The sequence below is a fragment of the Megalopta genalis genome, chromosome 8 (assembly GCF_051020955.1).
Source record: "Megalopta genalis isolate 19385.01 chromosome 8, iyMegGena1_principal, whole genome shotgun sequence".
NCBI lineage: Eukaryota > Metazoa > Arthropoda > Insecta > Hymenoptera > Halictidae > Megalopta > Megalopta genalis.
Genome location: NC_135020.1, coordinates 10431477 through 10452885, shown reverse-complemented (window position 1 = coordinate 10452885; position 21409 = coordinate 10431477). Strand labels below are relative to the sequence as shown.

At 40.6% G+C, this 21409-nt stretch overlaps 1 protein-coding gene across 1 annotated transcript in view; it reads right to left on the bottom strand.

Annotated features, from left to right (window-relative positions):
- Dop2R (dopamine D2-like receptor) overlaps positions 1–21409 on the bottom strand; it is a 435398-nt gene that overhangs the window by 15659 nt on the left and 398330 nt on the right. Inside the window, 3 exon segments of the mRNA XM_076524254.1 lie at positions 12638–12738; positions 17777–17959; positions 17961–18030. Of these exon segments, the coding sequence (XP_076380369.1) occupies positions 12638–12738; positions 17777–17959; positions 17961–18030 (354 nt within the window).

Sequence of the window (21409 nt, the reverse complement as noted above, 5' to 3'; positions counted from 1 at the left end):
TGATCTTAGTCAAAAGCCGCTAAAAAAAGTCTTCTACACTTATAGCATGCTGTTAAGCATTGGTCGGCGCGCCGGCTAGCCGAGGCGTGGCGCGAGCTTCCGACAATCCGGCGAGAGGGGAAGAATTGAAAAAACACGATCTCATGCAAGAAAAAGTCGCGATCCTTTTTCTCGGCCGCGTACGATGCGAGCCGCGGATTTTAAAGAACCTAGCTGCTACTTCGTTGAGTTTAGCATCCAGTGTTAGCGTCCTACAGTGTGCTGTCTGTGTGTGCGTTTCTACAGGCTGAAGTGCGGAAACGGCCGCGGACGGCCCGGTTTTTCGGCGACTCGAAACTTTCCGGGAGCAGAGCTTCGTCGAAGCTCGGCAAACGAAGTTCCGGCGAACATTCGTCGCGCGCAACAAATCGACGTTATTATGCGGGAAACGCTGCTCCCGAAACGGAAGTTTCGGATCGCCACTCGAACGAAGGGATCCGTTTGTTCTGCCGGCACACTCGGGTGCAAATCGGCGAATTTGATTGCGGCGGTTTCTCGCCGATTGGAAATGCTTGGCTTTCGGTAATGTCTCTCTAATTGACGCTCGGATTGTCCACGAAAATGGACGATTTTGGAAGAGGAGATACGATCGTTCCGAGCCTTGTGGCTCGTTTTTTTTTATGGTTATCGATTGTCAACAACTGTAAAAATGAGCTGCGAGGCTCGAACAATCGTATCTCTGCTATCCCGAATTGTCCATTTTTCTGCGCAATCTGAGCGTCAATTAGGGAGACATTACTGTATAATTTGTACAGGGTGTCCGGAAAATGTCTCGCAAGCCGGAAATGAGAAGTTCCTGGGATCATTTGAAGTAACTTTTTCCTCAGCGAAAATGCAACCTGTGGCTTCGTTTACGAATTATTAACGAAAAACGCTGACCAATGAAAGGCGAGCTCGCCTAGCGCTTGGCGGCCAAGCCCAGTTCCGCTCATTGGCTCGGCCGCCTTGCGCCAGCGTATTTATCACGCCTCTCATTGGTCACTCTTTTATCGTTAATAACTCGTAAACAAAGCCGAGGATCGCATTTTCGCTAAGGAAAAATTTACTCCAAATGACTTCAGGATCCCCCCATTTCCGTATTACGAGACATTTTTGGGACACCCTGTATATTACGATCGGGGCGGCTGTTCGGATCATCGATATTGAACATTTTTAAACGCTTCGACTGCCCCTCCGTCACCGCGTTATGCACTCGGATGTGAAAATTAATGCGCACGCTGATCCCTATTGGGTGCGGCGAAACGTGGATACGTGGGAAAAAGTGATATTCGCGTCGTACGACTCGAATTTTCACTGTTTATGGATTCTTTTCAAGGTCGTCGGTGTTGCAGTCGAAGTTTAAGTGGGAGCAAAGTGTGAATGTTCAGACTGGATGGTTGGATTATGGTGATCGTGTGCAGTAAGGGCTGAGTGAAACAACTTCGAGATTACTGTGCCGTGTAAACGTAAAATGTATCGTCGTTAGGGTTGTAAGGTTAAGTCGCGCGATTGTTTATTCGTTCTTCGGGAGGGAACACGTGGTTTATTTATTCACATTAAGGGGTCTCGAAAATTTGATAAGAATTATTTAACATTTCAAATTAATATACAGTAATTTCTCCTGGAAATGCTAAATTTCGGGTTGCTGCGAATTTCTCTGCGCTGGTCCTACGCATGTGCGATTTATTGCTACGTCTATGCTTAGGGTTGACGGAATTTCTGAAAGATGACACAAAATGATCTGTTTGGGTGCGAATTAGGTGAGAAAAAGCGCGGAGCTACGAGGTATATGGCCAATTTGCATCGAATCGAGTCACGTGGCCTTTGAATTGTCTTCGAATCGTGTCACGAGGCTTCCGAATTGCCTATAATAGTGTCATGTGGCCTCTGAATTGCCCTCGAATCGTGTCACGTGGCCTCCGATTTGCCTTCGAATCGTGTCACGAGACTTTCGAATTGCCTTTTAATAGTGTCACGTGGTATCTGAATTGCCCTCGAATCGTGTCACGAGGCCTTCGAATTGCCTTTTAATAGTGTCATATGGCCTCTGAATTGCCTTCGAATCGTGTCAAGTGGCCTCCGAATTGCCTTCGAATCGTGTCACGTGATCTCTGAATTGTCTTCGAATCGTGTCACGTCGCCTCTGAATAGCCTTCTAATAGTGTCACATGGCCTCCGAATTGCCATCAAATCGTAGCAAAAAGTTAGAAATAAAAAAGTTGAGTCATCATTTTTATTCTAGCATTACTATGCATTCGTATTAACGTGCTGGCCGCTGCCTTTTTTTGCCGACTACCTCGAGTTTCTATAAAAACGAGCCGCGAGGCTCGAAGAATCATATCTTAGCGCGACTTAGTACTCTCAGATCTGCGTGTTTCGATTCCGGCTCCGAACATTTCTGGGAGAAATTACTGTGGAAATGACTTCCTACTGGACAGTATGATTTTCAAAAATGTTTCGAAATGCTATCCGTAAATGTCCGAAACTCGTAAATAAATAGAAAGCATTTGTGTGCATATCTTGTCACGTGTGTGTAAGCTATCGCTCCTAATAAATTGCACTTTGATTTTCTACAAAAGAATTCGTAGAACATCGCCAGTTAAATATTCTGTTCTGTATATGTCGCCTAAAGAAACAAGATCGAACGCGATTAGCGCGAATAGATAATTGCTAGGAGAATATTAAAGCACAACATTAATTAATATTCTTGGAAAGTTGCATTTCAATAATAACAGCTCACAATAATAGAGGCAACATAAATAACGACGAACATTGATGCAATCGTACATGCATGCAATCACACATATACACGAGAACGAAAATGAAACAATTTCATTTCCGAACAATTATTTAAATAATGAATTTATGCTTTGCATTGTCCCGAAAGTTCTGTTTGCGATGCAGTCAAAGCGAACATATAAAATGCAAGCAGCGCGATTATCATTGTGCTTCAGCTTACAATTATTTAACAGCGCCTTTCGCTTGCTTAAAAAAATTATTCCCAACTGACTGCAAACGAAATAAATTTTTGGGACAACCAAGCGTTAATCTTCGTACGATTCTCTTTATAATTTTCTGTTTCCGGGCACCGTGGACGATCTAATTCCAATTTGTTCGAATTATCGACTGAATTTCTTTAAAATATAACGTTGTATAATTTTTTATAATAATTTTTTAAAAATCGATCTAAAAGAGTCGATTTTTTTTTTGAGATATCAGAAAGACTAGTTTATTAAACAACGTGTGAAAAAATGTTTGCGAAAAAATATTTGCAACGGGTGGAATGTATTGATGAAATTTTCGTTACGCGGTCGGATAAAAAAATTGAAAAACCTGACTCTTCATTCCTTTTTTTTGCCATTCCACCAAATTGCTATTTTCGTGAAAATCTTTTTCATTCATCGTCCAGCAAACCGTCCCTTCTGTCGTCTAAAAAAAAGCTTCGAATCGTTCGATCCAATCTAACAAAAGTTATTTCGTTTTAAAAGATGTCCAGATTACATTTTCTCCGCGGCTGTGCATTATACAGAGTGTCCCAAAATTATGGTATTCCCGGGAAACGAGGGATTCCCGAGATCATTTGAAGCAACTTTTTCCTTTACAAGAATATTCTCCAAGACATCGTTAACGAGTTATTAACGAAAAACACTGACCAATGAGAAGCGAGCTCGGCTAGCGCTAGGCGGCCGAGCCAACGAGCGCGCGGAGCACAGTTCCGTTCATTGGCTCGGCCGCCACGCGCCAGCTGATCCCGCCTCTCATTGGTCACTGTTTTTCCTTAATAACTCGTAAACGAAGCGGCGGATCGCATTTTCGCAAAGGAAAAAGTTACTTCAAATGATCTCACGAACCCCTCAGTACCCAGAAATACAATGATTTTAGGAATATGTATCGATGAAAAGTACGAAGCAAAACTAGGCGAAAGTAACATCCTAAAATCTGTTTTCATGCACACACATGCACACAAATATTTCTGAGAAGCATACGAAGGTTAACGCAAATTTTTCTGTCCTAAAACGAGAGCTACTTCACGTGCTTCTGCGGGACGTTATTCCGCCGTTTCGCGGCGGAAGAGAATCGCAAAATTCGACGGCAAACGACATCGTTCTAGATTACGTATCGTCGCCGAATTTAGCGAGTAGGTTGCACAGATTCGGGCAACATCGGGATTATCGAGGTGAAGTGGTTACAAGGGTTCGCGTCCGCGCTGTCCCCAGGGTAATTCCGGCGATAGAAACGCGGGTACGGGGGTGACGGGGGAGGCTCGTTTCGTTAACGCAGACATTCGGCCCCGTTCGCCATAAAATCGGCGCAAGATGCGTGTGTATATTATGCAGGAATTTCGATTGTCGTATTATCCGGATAATATGGACATTTGCAGCCGTGCGCCCGGTGCCCGGTAATCGGATTACAGTATCCAGTGACGTTACAGGTTGGATAGGCGAACGCCTCGGCGCACGGAGGTCCATTTCGGAGGGCGCGGCGAGGCTCGAATTAGTATAACGAAATCGGGATAGCTTGCTGAACCGCGGAATACGCCATTAGTCTACGAATCGATGCAACGCATCTTGATAACCGCCGGATGCCGAGAATGCAGCCGATAATCAGTTACTGCGCGTCTTGGGAATTGCGTTCGACTTGCGCCGCGTTGCATTTAACCCGAGCACAGTAAATTCTCCCGACGATTATTAGAGCCTTGCGGCTCTCGTTTTTATAGTTATTGGCGATCGGTGACTATAGGAACGAACCGCGAGGCTCGAGTAATCGTATCGCCTCTGAGCGGTAATTAGGGAGAATTTACTGTATTTGGTAGGCAGAGCGTAACAGTAATGTTTATACAGGGTGCCCTAAAATCGTGGTATTTTCGGAAATGAGGGATTCCTGAGGTCATTTGGAGCAACTTTTTCCTCTGCGAAAATTTTCTCCGAGGCTTCGTTTACGAGTTATTGGCGAAGAACGTTGGCCAATGAGAGGCGAGCTCGGCTGGCGCGAGGCGGTCGAGCCAACGAGCGGTCGGAGTCCAGTACCGCTGATTGGCGCGAGGCGGCAAGCCAGCCGAGCTCGCCTCCCATTGGTCACTGTTTTTCCTTAATAGATCGTGTTAAAGAGACATTGGAGACAATTTTTGTAAAGGAAAAACTTGCTTCAAATGACCTCGGGAATCTCTCATTTCCCGGAAGTACTACAATTTAGGGACACCCTGCATAAAGTTCATTCGGTTATCGATGATACATTTCTCGAGTGAATTCACTTTGGACTTCGTCCAATGGGTTATTTTATTTTCTCGTTTTCTTCTCCTTTTTGATACGTCTATCACTACCGTTTGAATCGTTGCATGTGGCCTTCGAATTAAGTGTCTTCGAATCGTGTCACGTGGCCTCTGAACTGCCTTCGAATCGTGGCATCTGAACTCCGAATTGCCTTCGAATCGTGTCACGTGGCCTCCGAAGTGCCTTCTAATAGTATCACGTGGCCTTTGAATTGTCTTCGAATTGCCTACGAATCGTGTCACGTGGCCTCCGAATTGCCTTCGAATCGTGTCATATGGCCTCCGAATTGTCTTCGAATCGTGTCACGTGGCCTCCAAATTGCCTTCTAATAGTGTCAAGTGGCCTCCGAATTGCCTTCTAATAATGTTATGTGGTCTCTGAATTGCCTTCGAATCGTGTCAAGTGGTCTGCGAATTGCCTTCTAATAGTGTCACGTGGCCCCCGAATTGCCTTCGAACCGTGGCAAAAAATTAGCTTCCCAAAAATTACCTTCTGCACCAGTGGGACAATCATCTTCCTCCGCGACAATATTATATATATAGTAAATTCTCAAATAATCGTATCTCCTCTTCCCAAATTGTCCAATCTTTGCGTACAAGCCGAGGGTCAATTAGGGAGAATTTACTGTGTACGCGTTTACTGTACTTTTCACGGTAAACGTCCGCGTCCGTCTTATTTCGACCATTACATTCTCCACGGTTCGCTATTCCTTTCCCCTGAAATTTCATTTCGGGCTCTCAAATTAAAACATGTTAAATATTAAATTCTACCCGACGCTCTACGGAACGGCGGAGAAAATGAAACGGAATAATTTGCATCGTTTTAAAATTAATGCGGTACGGTTAACCCGCGGTGATACACTTTTAAAATATTCACAGATTGGCAGCCGAAATTATGAAGCAAGAGATTAAAGATCATGCTCGCAAGCAATTGCATAATGTAATATAATTTCGCTTAATATTTATTCCTTTTCGTTCTACACCGAAATTCCGCCGATGGTGCTTCGAGAATAATTCTGATATTTTGAACGAGCACGGTTAAATCGGTGTTTCAGAGAAATGTTCGTAAAAACTGGTACTTTAGAAACGTGCGTGAAATTAGCACATATTTTCAACGAGAGCACGTTAGACCGGCCGTTTAAATAGGCGCATCAAAACTGTACGAAAATAAAAGCTGCAATTTCCTTCCAAAAGCTTTCGGACGTTAATTTACGAAATTCACGGAATGAATAACGAGAATAATATTTCTAATTAATAACAATAATTTTAATTTATAGCTATATCGACACACCGTGAAAAATTGTAGAGTACCGTTTGCCAATAAGAATCGATTATCTTTCAGCATAGATGGACGTCGATTGTTTCCGCACAGTGTACCATTGTTGTACGATCATTTTTTTCCCTAATTCGCGCTCAGATTGGACAATCTCGGAAGTGGAGACATGATTATTCGAGTACTGCGTCTCGTTTTTATAGTAATTGACTATCGGTTATTTCTTGTGTTTTTACTGTTCAGAATCGTTTTGCAAGACAGGATTGAAAATATATTTCAAGCTGAACGTAAGAAGAAATTATTGTGTAAAGTCAATCATGTACTATGAACATTGTATGCATTTTCTTGTAATTTCTTTCGTGGCTTGGAGGCATAGTTGGTACAGCAATTTCTCCCTAATTCGCGCTTCCTTTTGATTTATTATTATTGAGAGGAGAAATATATTTCTATTGCAAGATATATATTGCGAAATATATAATAATTATAATATAATATATGTAATATAATACATATATATATAATAATATATATTATATTATATTATTATTATTATATAATATATTGAGAATTATATAATAATAATAATAATAATAATAATAATAATATATATATATATATATATATATTATATTATATTATATTATTATTATTATATAATTTTCAATATATTATATAATATATAATAAATATATTGAGAAATATATTCCTATTCCTATATTTGCAATTTGTGCAGACAATTTTAACCGTGCCGAAAGGTCCGCGGTGTAATAATTACAATTAAATATTGAAAAGATAACATTCAGCTCGTAAACAAAAATGGACAATTCGATTTGATTATTAACAATCGGTAACTATAAAAACTATAATAAACTATATAATATAATAAATATAATATAATAAAAAATTATAAAAAAATCGTGTCTCCACTCTCCAAATTGTCCATTTTCGTGCGCAAATTGAGCACGCGCGAGAATTAGGCAAAAATTACTGTAATCCGTTCTTCGACGCAGCACATCGAGTTGCTTCTATACTATTATTCCTACGCCTTTGGTTCTTTCACCGACGCAGATTATGTGGTTGGCAGCGGCGTTCGAGGGGCCGGGGAGAATTTGCGAAAGGCCGGGGTCCGAGATTATGTTGAATACGTATCGCGCCCGCGGGAAAAGTCGTGGTTGTGCAGCCGAAATGCGACCGTTGCTGTTCCACGGAACAGCTAAGTCTAATTTATCGACGGTGTTTATACATACATACATATATATTCTGCTATACGTAGGCCGCGGCGACCTACAAGGAGTCCGTAAATAATAATTAGGGAACCGGCGTGTCGTCGTTAATATCACTGAGTCCAGGCGACGTCGTTCAGTGGGCACGAAGAGAGGGAAACCGAGAGAAAGAGAGAGAGTAATTGCCTTTGCCAGAGATTACGAACTTCTTAATCCGAACGAGTTACGGAATTCGGCTCGGAATCTGGCCAATTGAGACTTTGCGGTCTGCGAGACCGCGCGCGACGTATAATTCATATTTATTCCAACGTATGGAGAATTACTGGCGATTTAGAGTGGTGCCGTATCAGGCGTTTAAAATCGATCGAAAGATTAAAACACTCGCAGAGTAGCGCTCGGATCGTATGCCATCGTCCAAAAATATTCAGGCAATTATGACTACCTCTAATTATAGTAAGGCGAACGGAAGAAATGGAACTGGATACACCGCGTATAAAAACGATTAGGGTGATCGGTCCGATGAATGAATATCTTCCAGTGGACGAACATTTGCGTTATTATAGGGGAATGTAATGTTTATTACGTCTATTTTGCATCAAAATTAAATTAACAATTTTTAGACACGTATATTATGATATTTTATATGTATTATTATATATATTATATATATTATATATTTATATATAAATTTTTACATATCTAAAAATTAAATTAAAAGTTTATTATATATATATAAACTTTGAATTTAATATTTATGTATTAATATAACTATGGCATAAATTTTGATGCAAGAAAATTAAATTAAAAATTGTTAGATATTTATATATATTTTTTAAATAATAGAAAGCAATGCGAAACTCTGGGTTAATAAAAACTGTCAATTCTTCCCTCTTCAAATGTCCATAACATAACTAATAAAAATGGGAATTTCACAATATATAATTCACATTTTACAATGAAACTGCAACGAAATTAAATTTTGCAGAAATTCCTGTAATTTATCGATTTTTCAGTTTACGTGAATGCTAAGATTCGACGAAGTCGGCGAAGTCAACGGACAATACATTTGGAATAATAACGCATAATGCAATGACAATGACAATAACTTTTTTAAATCTTAACATTTTAAAACTGATCTTTTTAACGCATTGCTAACAATTTTCTGATTAAAACGAGACCAAACACGATATAGTTTCAACAGATACTTCTGATTGTATAAAATAAGATCGTTGTAATTGAATTATTAATTGAATTACTAATTGAATATAATTAGTCTGAAGCATGTCGTGTTTGGACTCATTTTAATCGCAACAATCTCACCAATGTGTTAAACAAATTTTCACGTATAATAAATTAGAAATGGAGAAGTTAAAGCATTGTTTTTATTCCAGCGTTACTATGAATCGGATTAATGTAGATCCATATGCTGGCCTCTTCCTTTCCGGCTAGTTTCGTTCTCTCTCTCTCTCTCTCTCTCTCTCTCTCGCGCGAGGCTCGAAGAATCATGCCCCAGTATTCTCAGATCCGCATGTCTCGCTTCCGACTGGAAAACATTTCTGCGAGAAATTGCTGTACTTTTCTTTTCCTTTTTTGTTTTTGTTCACGCAACGCAGCCTTATGGCAACGGGAACGAAAGTAGAATCTCTTTAAGCTGTAGCTGTTCTCCGGTACAGGTGCTTGTTCTGGAGCACTCTTTATTTCCGTAGCGGAAAGAATGCGGGGGGTCGAAAGTGGGTATTAAATCATCTTCACCGGCAAACAAGGCTACGTGCCTCGCCGTGCGAGAAACCCGTCGGGAGAGCCCCGGCCGCCATAGTCCTCCTCGTCGATGAACAAACGTACGACACTCGGGAACAGCCGGGCACAAAAGCCGGCAATTAAATCGAAGGCGAAGTAGTTGGCTATTCAAGGCAAGTACGCCGACCTCGGGACAACGGAAATGAAGCCTCGCGCGCGCGCGCGCGAGAAAAGCGTATTATCCGGAGATGCTCGGGACTTAACCGGTCTTAGCCTTCCTCTCTCTCTCTCTCTCTCTCTCTCTCTCTCTCTCTCTCTCTCCCGCTCCTCTTAGGTCTGCCATTCTGCTTCAGACTTTCTTTTCTTCGCGCCTTTCCCGCCCCGTCCGACATATTCCCCGGCCCTCTCTCCCTCTCCCCCCCTCTCTCTCTCTCTCATCTCCTTTCTCATCTCCTCTTTCCGCTCCACCGTCTCTCGGCCACGACACCGCGCCAATCTCCGTGAGAAATCGTCTCGTTGGAATGCAAGAGTTACACAAGGCGAAAATTGAAAAAAATGGCGGTCTCCTCGAGCACGCGACACATTCGAAATGAAGCCCCGTACCTCTTCGGGGCTGCCGGCGACAAGGTGACCGACCCGACGGATCCGCGAATAAATTTATCGCGCTTAAAGAGCACTTTGATCTTCGCGCCGCGCCGCCACGTGGAAATGGAAAATTGCCACCCCGAGATATTGCCGAGCCGGATCCGCGCCACCCTACTATTCCGGCCTCGATACAACCCTCGGCGCCGGGCTAACTCATGCTTACGGGACTCATGCAACATTCATGCACCACAAAGTGACGTGCGTTTTTTTTTCTTTAATAACACAGCGACAGATCGCTTGGAAGCAGCTTCTCGACCTCGTGATGATTACTCTGCCTGTCTGCGACACGCGCTTTCGTTTCGCGCGCGCAACCGGATCTTTGATTTTAATCGTATTTTAGTCTCGAGCGGGGGCCGAGTAGATTGTAGAATACACGGTTGCCCAAAAAATGCGAAAACTTTTTTGAAACTGGACTGAATTTTCTTTTTTTCTTTTTAGATGATTTTTGCAATTTTGCTATTATTTGGAGTGACAGAAGAAAGTAGAAAGACTCGCTCTCGCTCTCTCTTGCTCTCCCGCTCTCTCGCACTCTCTCGCACTCGCTCTCGCTTTCTCTCGCTCTCTCCCTCGTATTCTCTTTCTCTCTCTCTCGCTCTCTCGCACTCTCTCTCTCTCCCTCTTTTTCTCGCGCTCTCTCTCACTCTCTCCCTCTCTCTCTCTCTTTTCTCTCTCTTGCTCTCTCTTGCTCTATCTCTTTCTCCCTCTTGCTCTCTCTTTCTGTCTCTTTCTGTCTAGCTTTCTTTTTCTTTTTCTTTCTTTCTCTTTCTCTTTTGCTTTCTTTTTCTTTCTCTTTTGCTTTCTTTCTCTCTTTCTCTCACAAGATGTCCACAACTATTAAAGCGAGCCACGTCATACAATCGTGTCTGAATCGCCTGTTTTCAATTTCGAGCTGCGAGACTATATTAGGAAGAATTTACTATAAACATCAAAACGTATAATCGAAACGTAATTCGCAAAAACAATCCGTGTTAGCCAATACACACAAAAATTGCCACCGCTTCCAAAAGATCTGTCGACAACGTGTCCGTGCCTCTGCTGCATACGAACTAATCGGAATAAATTTTCCGCAATAACCCCCCGAAAATTTCCTTCATAGAATTACGCGCTGCCAAATGCTGAATTTGGCTGAATTTTCGAGCGGTCTAATTGCGATAGTAAACAGCGCAGCGCGTCTCGCAATCAGCGTGATCGAAAATGTTCCCTGTACAAAGGCGCGATGAATCACACCGATAAATGATAGATATCGAGCTCGTATGCAGCAGCCTGATGTAGTAACAAAACGGTGCCCCAGCGGTTCGATGAAAATTCTCTCCGCAATTCAACGAAGTTTTGGCTTCGATTCTGTTCCGTTTGATCAACTCGAGATTCCGTGGAACTTAGAGAACAGCATTAGACATCGAACCACGTGTCAGAGTACAGTAATGTCTCTCTAATTGACGCTCAGATTGTCCATCAAAAATGACACAATTTGGGAAGAGGAGATACGATTATTCGAGTCTCGCGGTTCGTTTTTTATAGTTACGAATTGTCAACAACTATAGAAACGAGCTGAAATACGCTCGAATAATCGTATCACTTCTTTGCGAATTGTCCAGTTTTGGGCGCAATCCGAGCGTCAGTAAGGGAGACATTATTGTATCGCTCGCGTACAGTAATGTTTCCCTTACTGACGCTCACATTGTCCACAAAAAATGACGCAATTTGGGAAGAGGAGATACGATTATTCGAGTCTCGCGGTTCGTTTTTTATAGTTACGAATTGCCAATAAATATAAAAACGAGCCAAAATGCTCGAATAATCGTATCACTTCTTTGCGAATTGTCCAGTTTTGCGCGCAATCTGAGCGTCAATAAGAGAGACATTATTGTATCGCTCGCGTACAGTAATGTCTCCCTTACTGACGCTCACATTGTCCACAAAAAATGACGCAATTTGGGAAGAGGAGATACGATTATTCGAGCCTTGCAGCTCGTTTTTATAGTTACCAATTGCCAATAAATATAAAAACGAGCCAAAATGCTGGAATAATTGTATCACCTCTTTCCGAATTGTCCAGTTTTGCATGCAATCTGAGCGTCAGCAAGGGAGACATTATTGACGCTCAGATTGTCCACAAAAAATGACGCAATCTGGGAAGGGGAGATACGATTATTTGAGCCTTGCAGCTCGTTTTTATAGTTACCAATTGCCAATAAATATAAAAACGAGCCAAAATGCTCGAATAATCGTATCTTCTCTACCTAAACTATCCATTTTCGTAGACAATCCGAGCGTCAGTAAGGGAGACATTACTGTATTGCGTAACGCGCGCGATAACAATGCATGTATTTCGTTTCGTATATTTCGATCCGTTCTTTCCCTTATCCGGCGCTGCTTTCTAAAGGAGATCCTAGAAAATTCTTGGTGAAATTCGCGAGCGGGAACGAGAACCGTTTTTTTTTCTCGGCCACGGTTCCAGAACTGTCGGCTCACCTGCGTGTATGCGCGATGTTCTCGATTATACTGCCGGGTTTAATGTCGCCCATGTTCGGCTTCCGGTTGGCCCTGGCTTTCTTCGCCCTGTTCCGCAGAGCCTGGAAACGCGAAATTGAAATCGTCGCTTCAAGATAAATCAAAAGCCTGCGAAAGAAACTTCTCCTATCTGTGCTCGATCGGATTCGATATAGGATCGCGAGCATCGATCAACGTAACGGACGATAATACGTAAATGTCGTGGAATCGATACGTTCGATATAGAAATGTCTGATACAATTCTGCTAGAGATGGAAACGTTTGTCTCATGAATGAATCTCTACGCATGGAGAATGAACGATACATTTCTGTATACTCGAATAATAAAAGTTAAACTGTGGTATAAAATTCGATTCCGGTACAGTGTTCTTAAATCGTGCGAAATCTTCGTTAAAACGAGAAGGAGAAAATTTCTTTCGCTGATCGAAGCGTTTCTAGTAATAAAAGTAAAATAGGCTGTCGATTGTTATATGAATTTTCTTATTTTATATTAGTTATTTTTTATACGGTTATTATATATTATTATATTTATTTATTATATCGTTATTGTATATTGTTATTATTATATTATTATATTTATTTTTTGTACCGTTATTATATACTGTTATTATTATATTATTATATTTATTTTTTATATCGTTATTATATATTATTATTATTATATTATTATATTTTATTTTATTTTACTTTATTATATTATTATTATTATATATATTATATTTATATTATTATATTATATTATTGTATGAACATTTTATGAGTTTGCATTTAACACAAGGGCACAAAATTAATTGCAACAATGAAACGAATTTCAATTATACAATGCTGCTCCTTTCATAATGCAATAATTGCAGTTAGACTTCGGATCATTATCAAAAATAAAAATTATTCGCGTCGATCACAAGAAATGAAAGTTGAACAGAATACTCGTTTCCGTATCCTGATCGCGTAATTCACCTACTCAATTTTGTCTCAATTTTGTGCATAAAATCCGCGGTCTATTTAAAATAATTAGAACACATATATATATATATATATATACAGAAACCGTATACGCGAAGCGACGACCGCGACGAAATCGCGAAATCGTAATAAACGACGCGGAATCTAAAAATCCGTGCGCGTTGCGCAGTAATTTTTTTTTTTCGAATCGCGCGCCCAGAGGTCGTAAAATATTCCCCGGGTAGACTTTCCGTGAAACATTCCCGCAAGGTTAGCAGCAAAGTAGCAAGCTGTCGATACCACGCGCGGTCCACTTAATCTGGTCGTTACACGTGTATATCAAAGTAGAGAAATTTATCACGACGCTCACGATGGAAGGTATTTCGCGTATTGAAGATACATTTGAGAATTCAGCTGCAAGCGACCGGTGTATTATGAGAAATGCTCTCCACCCGCGGACATGTTACGGCTGAATATAAAGGCATGATATTTCATGCCTTTTACATCGACGTTTCCACCGGTACCGCCCCCCCCCCCAACGTTAAACCGCGGCACTATGCTTTTACGACAGAGGCTACGCGAAGCGAAAAGAAAACGGTGAAGTTTTATAGACGATTCGGGCGACGATCGAATGATTCCTGCGAAGCGAGCGTTAAGACGACACGCCGAACAGACGCGAAAATAGTAAAATCTTGATACTTCTATTTTTAAGAAACGTACGTTATTCAAGTATACAGGATGTCACAGAAATGTCTCGCAGTCCGGAAATGGGGATTCCTCACGTCATTTGAAATAACTTTTTCCTTGGCGAAAATGCAATCCGCGGCTTTTCGTTTACGAGTTACTAACGAAAAACGGTGACCAATGAGTGACGCACTCGGCGGAGCTCGGCGGCGTTCGGCGGCGTTCGGCGGCGTTCGGCGGCGATCGGCGGAGCTCAGCGGCGCCAGGCGGAGATCGGCGGAGTTCAGCGAAGTACGGCGGAGCTCGGCAGAGCTCAGCGGCGCCAGGGCAGAGATCGGCGGAGTTCGGCGGAGATCGGCGGCGCGAGGCGGCCGATTCGACGAGCGCTCGAAGCCCAGTTCCGCTAATTGATTTGGCCTCCTCGCGCCACCTGATTTTGCCTCTCATTGGTCATCGTTTCTCGTCAATAACTCCTAAACGAAGCCGCGGATTGCATTTTCGCTAAGGAGAAAACTTCTTCGAATAATCTCAGGAAGCCCTCAATCCGAGTTGCGAGACATTTCTGAAACATCCTGCATATCACAGCGAACTAACTCCAACACCGCAACAACAGCGTTTCTAACCGCGCTCCGTACGCTGCGTTCAGAAAAATATATTTTGTTCTCTGGTGGACTGTAAATAAATCACGCGATATCAATTTATAGAATAAATCATAATTTTCGAACTGATCTTCGAAGCCTTTTTAGGTAAACCAGCAAAAGTAAAAACATGCGGAAAGGATAAAAACGGTCTGTGAATTACGGTTGTCGCGGAACGAATACACGGTAAACCGCAACGTAATCGCAGAATGCAGCGTGCTCAGCGATTTCGTTTCCATCTGGCGTGAAAATTACACCCGCATAATTTGGCAGGCGGGAATATTACCAGGTCCGTGCCAGAATATCCGGGTTTTGTTTCTGAGCGCGCACGACCGTCCAAGACGACCCTACAAGCCCCGTGATGCTGCGGACACTAATCTGTTTTTCTCGTTTCCGTTGTCCCGTATACGGCGACGCGTCCCTACGAACGCATTATCGGGGACTGTCGCAGGCTTGAAGGAGAAATTGCCCCTCGGAATATTTTCGTTTTGTTGGCTGGCGACTCGCTTTTGGCTTACCCTGACTCGTCACTAGTACTATACTTCCTTAGCTATTATGCAGCGTGACCCATTTATTATTTCACCCTCGCAGTACCGGCGGTTGGACGTTCGCGCGCAGCACCGCGTCCGGGTCCAGATGGACCCATGACCTTATACGTACATTATTATTATTATTATTATTATTTTGAACTAAAATTTTGTTGTCACTGTCAACATTGTTATTGTTACTATTGTTACTATTACTATTATTACTATTATTAATTACTATTATTAATTACTGTTATTATTACTATTATTATGCGTACAAACATTTCGAACTAAAATTTTGTTGTAACTGTCATCATTGTTATTATTACTATTATTAATTACTGTTATTACTACTATTATTATTACTATTATTGTTACTATTATTATTACTATTATTACTATTATCTTATCGTATTTTTTATTACTTTTATTATTACTATTATTATTGCTATTATCTCACCGAACCTTTTTTGCTGCATTTGTTTCTGTATTTGTCGTCGTTGCTCTAACATAAACAAACAGTAGACGGCATCAACTGTCAAACGGTCAAGGCCTCGGTCAAGGCCTCTGACCAAAGGTCAGACGTCGAGCTCTGGGTCCGAAAAACATACTATAAATAAAAATACTATAATAAAAATACTATAAAAAAGTACTATAAAATAAATGCTATATAAAAGAAATATTATAAAAAATACACTAGAAAAAAGATACTGTAAAAGAAATACAATAAAAAAAAACACTATAGAAAAATAGTAGAAAAAAATACTATAAAAAAATACTACCATCTGACGAGGCATTAAAAAAGCAGTTTAGATGGTATTTCCGAGTACATCTGACAAGGAATACTTTTTAATGTTTCTACGTCCTTAAAACGTTTTATTTTGTTTCTTATCTGTCTTCGACCATTAGACTATATTCTTCTTGGGTTACTGAAAATTACCAACAACAAAAAGATTCTAATCGGACACTAGTTTTATTCAAGTACACTTGTATATATTTTACTTAGTTCATTCCATTGAAGAAATTTTAGTGAATTTTTCTCTTGAACAGAAAACAGAATAACGTTCAACATTGTCTGATCGATGTCACCGTAGCGTTTCACCATTTTACAACTGTAATTATCCGTAGACCGCCCCTGTTGAACTTGTCTGATCATAGGTCGCACCTATCCCGCTTGTCTGACCACAGGATATCCCCATTTCACTCGTTTGACCAGAGACAACCACGTTCCACTTGTTCGATCACACGCTACCTGGTCTGACTATATGCTGTACCTATTCTACTCGCCGATGCCCAACACAGACCCCCGAACCTCGGTGTCACACGTTCGACCGAAAATTGTTCCTATTACACTTGTCGGATCATAGATCACCTCATTCCACGTGTCTGACCTCGGTCGCCCTATTTCACTTGCCTGACCATTGGCTGGTCCTATTCCACCTGTCTCATCGTAGATCATCGTGGCGGGGATATCGTTTTAACGTTGCGGCTCGAGCAAAAAATATCGATCATCTTTTCGATGATTTATTGTAATGTTGTAATTAATTCGTCGACGAAACAGCGTGTTGTCAGCCAATGATTTTACAGTCGTCGTGTCCCTTAAATATCTACGATACTAATAACTAGACTGCGGATCTTCATGCAAAATTTCTCTTTTACTTATATAAATTATATATATAAAAATTATATAATAATATATATATATAATTTATATTATTATAAATATTATATTATAATATAATGTAATATAATATAATATAATATAATATAATATAATATAATATAATATAATATAATATAATATAATATAATATAATATAATATAATATAATATAATATAATATAATATAATATAATATAATATAATATAATATAATATAATATAATATAATATAATATTTATATTATTATATAATTTATAATAATATAAATTATATATATATATATATATATATATATATATATATATAAATAAATAAAAATAAAAATATATATAAAAATAAAAAAAATTATAAATATGATATATAAATATATTATTTATATATTACGTATGTCTTGTTTAAATAAGCTTAACGAGTTGAGCGTGACGCAATAATATCGTTAAATCGTTTAAATACTCTCGCTGTTTCGAATTTCATTTATTCATTTTCGCCATATAAACGCATAAATCCGCAGTCCACCAATACCATTACCGAAACGAAATATCGTATCGACGCTACGAAAAAGAAAATAAATATTGAACATCATTCTCACGGAAATATGCACGGAAAAATAATGTAATTGTAAAATGCGCCGCGATCAACGCTCACCTTGAATATGTTATAGTAGAGAAACACCATGATGATGCAGGGTATGTAGAAACTAGATAGGCTCGAGTAGATGATGAAGTCCGCGTTGTAGAAGAGGCATTGGTCCGGTAGCCGGTCGGGTGTGTTATTCAAACCAAGAACAATCGGGCTGCCGATCGCGGCAGATATCGCCCAAACCAACAGTAATCGTCAACCACACTCTTCTATTGTTCTTGTGCTTCGCGTATTTTATCGGCTGGGTCACCGCTATGTATCTGCAATTCAAATTCATTTCGTACAGTGTCCCAATGTTTGACCGACACGAAAGTTACTCTTACGTTTTCGTTCGTCGATTCGAACGTGTAGCCCCGTTGTGTTCGATCAAAACACAAGTTTCGCACGTTTTCTTACACTATACAGGATGTCCCAAAATTATTGGACAAGTGAGAAATGTTTGTATTGCATTGTACCTGAAGTGAACGATTCCTGAAGTCATTTGAAGTAACTTCTTCCTTTGCGAAAATGCAATCCGAGGCTTCGTTCGCGAGTTATTAACGAAAAACGGTGACCAATGAGAGAGGCGAGATCAGCTGGCGCTAGGCGGCGCGCCGCGGCGGAGCCAATGAGCGGAACAGCGCTTCCACCGCTCGTTGGCTGGGCCGTCACGCGCCAGTCGTGCTCGCCTCTCATTGGTCGGGCATTTCTCGTTGATAACTCGTGAACGAAGCCTCGGAGAAAATTTTCGCAAAGGAAAAAGTTGCTTGAAATGATCTAAGGAACCCCTCGTTTATTGTACAATAATTTTGGAACACTCTGTAGAATTCTAAGCGAAAGGTAGTCTCTGGAACTGCGTGCGAAATAACATTGATCACCGATTCCAACGGACTCGAGCCGAACAGACATTTCTTTCTCTCTCGAATGATTTAATGACTCGAAAATAATACATAGATGTTCTTGGATTCGTTAAATCTTCCTTCTGCTTTCAATTCAGCTATTCATTTTTATTATAAATACACAAAATCCGGAGTCCATAAGTCGAGCAAGTTTATTATTTTTCGGTACGAAATCGCTGGTTTTATTTTTATTATTTGAATTCGATCAAAAAGAATATAATAAGAGAAACACAAAAATATTGAAAAATAAAAAGATTCTTAATTTTAAATTCTTGATATTTACTTTCTTCTTGCTAAAGTTTACAAAATATTTGCAATATGAATTCCACGTTTCCCGCGAACGTAGGCTAAGCACACTTGCTAACGATTTAACTGCAATTAATGGAACAGCTATTACTAGTTTCATTAATTATCCTCCGGGACGTACCACGGCATCAAACAGACATGATACCGTGTTCGCGGTGTTGTTTCAGGATTGCCTTCATAAACCGGGCGGCGGAAAAACGTATCCGGGTTAACAAACGCGTCGCGGAATATACGGCGAGCCATTTCCTCGGAATAAAAATGTAAAATATCATCCGTTTCTTGTTCAAGATGCGAAACTACTCTCCGCTTCCGCTAATACGTTGTGTCCCCCCCCCCCTCCCAACGGGGATATATTCATGGCTTTGGAAAGTGTAGAAGACCAGGAAAAATCGTGGTGGAAGGTTGGGGGGGCGGGGGAGGATTAGTCCCAGTGGAAGAGCGAGGCCGAGGAAAGAAGCTCTGATTAATTAAATCGCTAAATTAACGCTTGCTCGCGGGGATTTCTCGAAGACGTATAATACGATCCGGATTCCGTGGCTTTCAAGCGTTAAACTTTAAAGGCGCGCTGGGAATGTCCCTAATAGACCGCGCTCATTTTTCTACATCGAGCCGGGCACGTTTTAACGTACAGTGGCTCGCAAAAGTGTTCGAACACCTTTTAAAACGCGATAACTTTTTGAAAATTCAACTAAATCACTGGGATCTTTTCTTTTTTTTTAGATGACAGAGCGACTAGTCTGCTGGATGATGGCCAAAAAGATCTTTCTCTAATTTTGCTAGTGGAATTAAAAGAAAATATTGAAAACCCTCGTTTTTTAGCTTTTTCATCTGAGCCTATAACGGAGATCTAAAAAATGCCTTTTGCGAAACGAGTTATCAAACGTGCTTCGACAATTGAAAGGAAATTTTGTACATTCCATAGAAACGCGCCGAAAACCGATCGCCAGAATTTTAGTTTGAAAAACCGTCCGTCGGTCAAGGTAAAGGGTTGGAACTCGGCACAAAGTGTTTCGATTCAGTGGCACTTTCGACCGGCTCTATTCCGCGAACAACGGGAAAGGGGCAGGGGAGGAGGAGGGGCCGTCTCGCGGACTCTTTTCGGCTCGGTCGTGACCGTTTTGGTCCGAGAAAAATTCTCGGAGAAATTTGATTCACAGAAATCGCGTCTACAGCTTTCAACCAGCTGATTTCGTCGCTCGCCGGAGCAAGAGCCAACCCCGTTTCCCTGTTATTCGAGTCACGTGTACCGGTTAAATCAGTCGGCCGGTTTTTCTTGACTTTTCGACATTTCTTCTTTTTCCCCTGTTCTCTATACGGTATTTTCTATACGCGGGATTCTTCTCTCTGCGATTTCGCAATTCGAGTTCGATACGACCGTATCTCTGTTCGACGAGTTTGTAAATGGATCGGGGCGGCCCCGATTCTTTTTCTCTTCCTTATTGCCGGAAAGGGAGGAGCACAGTAATGTCTCTCTAATTGACGCTCAGATTGTCCACGTGAATGGACAATTTTGGGAGAGGAGATAACGATTGCTCGAGCCTTGCGATTTATTTTTATAGTTATAAATTGTCCACAATTATAAAAATGAGACGCAAGGCTCGAATAATCGTATCTCCTCTACCCAAAATGTCCATTTTAGTGGACAATCTGAGCGTCAGTAACGGAGACATTACTATATAGTGTTTGTAGATGATTTTAGAAAATGCAGCGAACATAATTGTAAAACAAGAATGTAGTTTTAAATAGACGACTACAAATATATATATTTGAATTGAAAAATTGAATGACAAGGGAAGGAACGCCGAATCTTCGAAGCATGAGCATAATTTTCCTCCAACTTGTAAACAAAAATGAATAATTTAAGAGGGAGACACGATTATGCGAGACAATTAGAGAGACATTACTGTACAGTAATGTCTCCCTTACTGACGCACAGATTGTCCATATAAATGGACGATTTTGGAAAAGGAGATACGATTGCTCGAGCCTTGTGGCTCGTTTTTTATGGTTATCGATCGTCGACAATTATAAAAATGAGACGCAAGGCTCGAATAATCGTATCTCCTCTACCCAAAATGTCCATTTTAGTGGACAATCTGAGCGTCAGTAACGGAGACATTACTGTATAGCGTTTGTAGATGATTTTAGAAAATGCAGCGAACATAATTGTAAAACAAGAATGCAGTTTTAAATAGACGACTACAAATATATATATTTGAATTGAAAAATTGAATGACAAGGGAAGGAACGCCGAATCTTCGAAGCATGAGCATAATTTCCTCCAACTTGTAGACAAAAATGAATAATTTAAGAAGAGGAGACACGATTATGCGAGATTATTACTGTACAGTAATGTCTCCCTTACTGACGCTGAGATTGTCCACATAAATGAACAATTTTGGAAGAGGAGATACGATTACTCGAGCCTTGTGGCTCGTTTTTTATGGTTATCGAT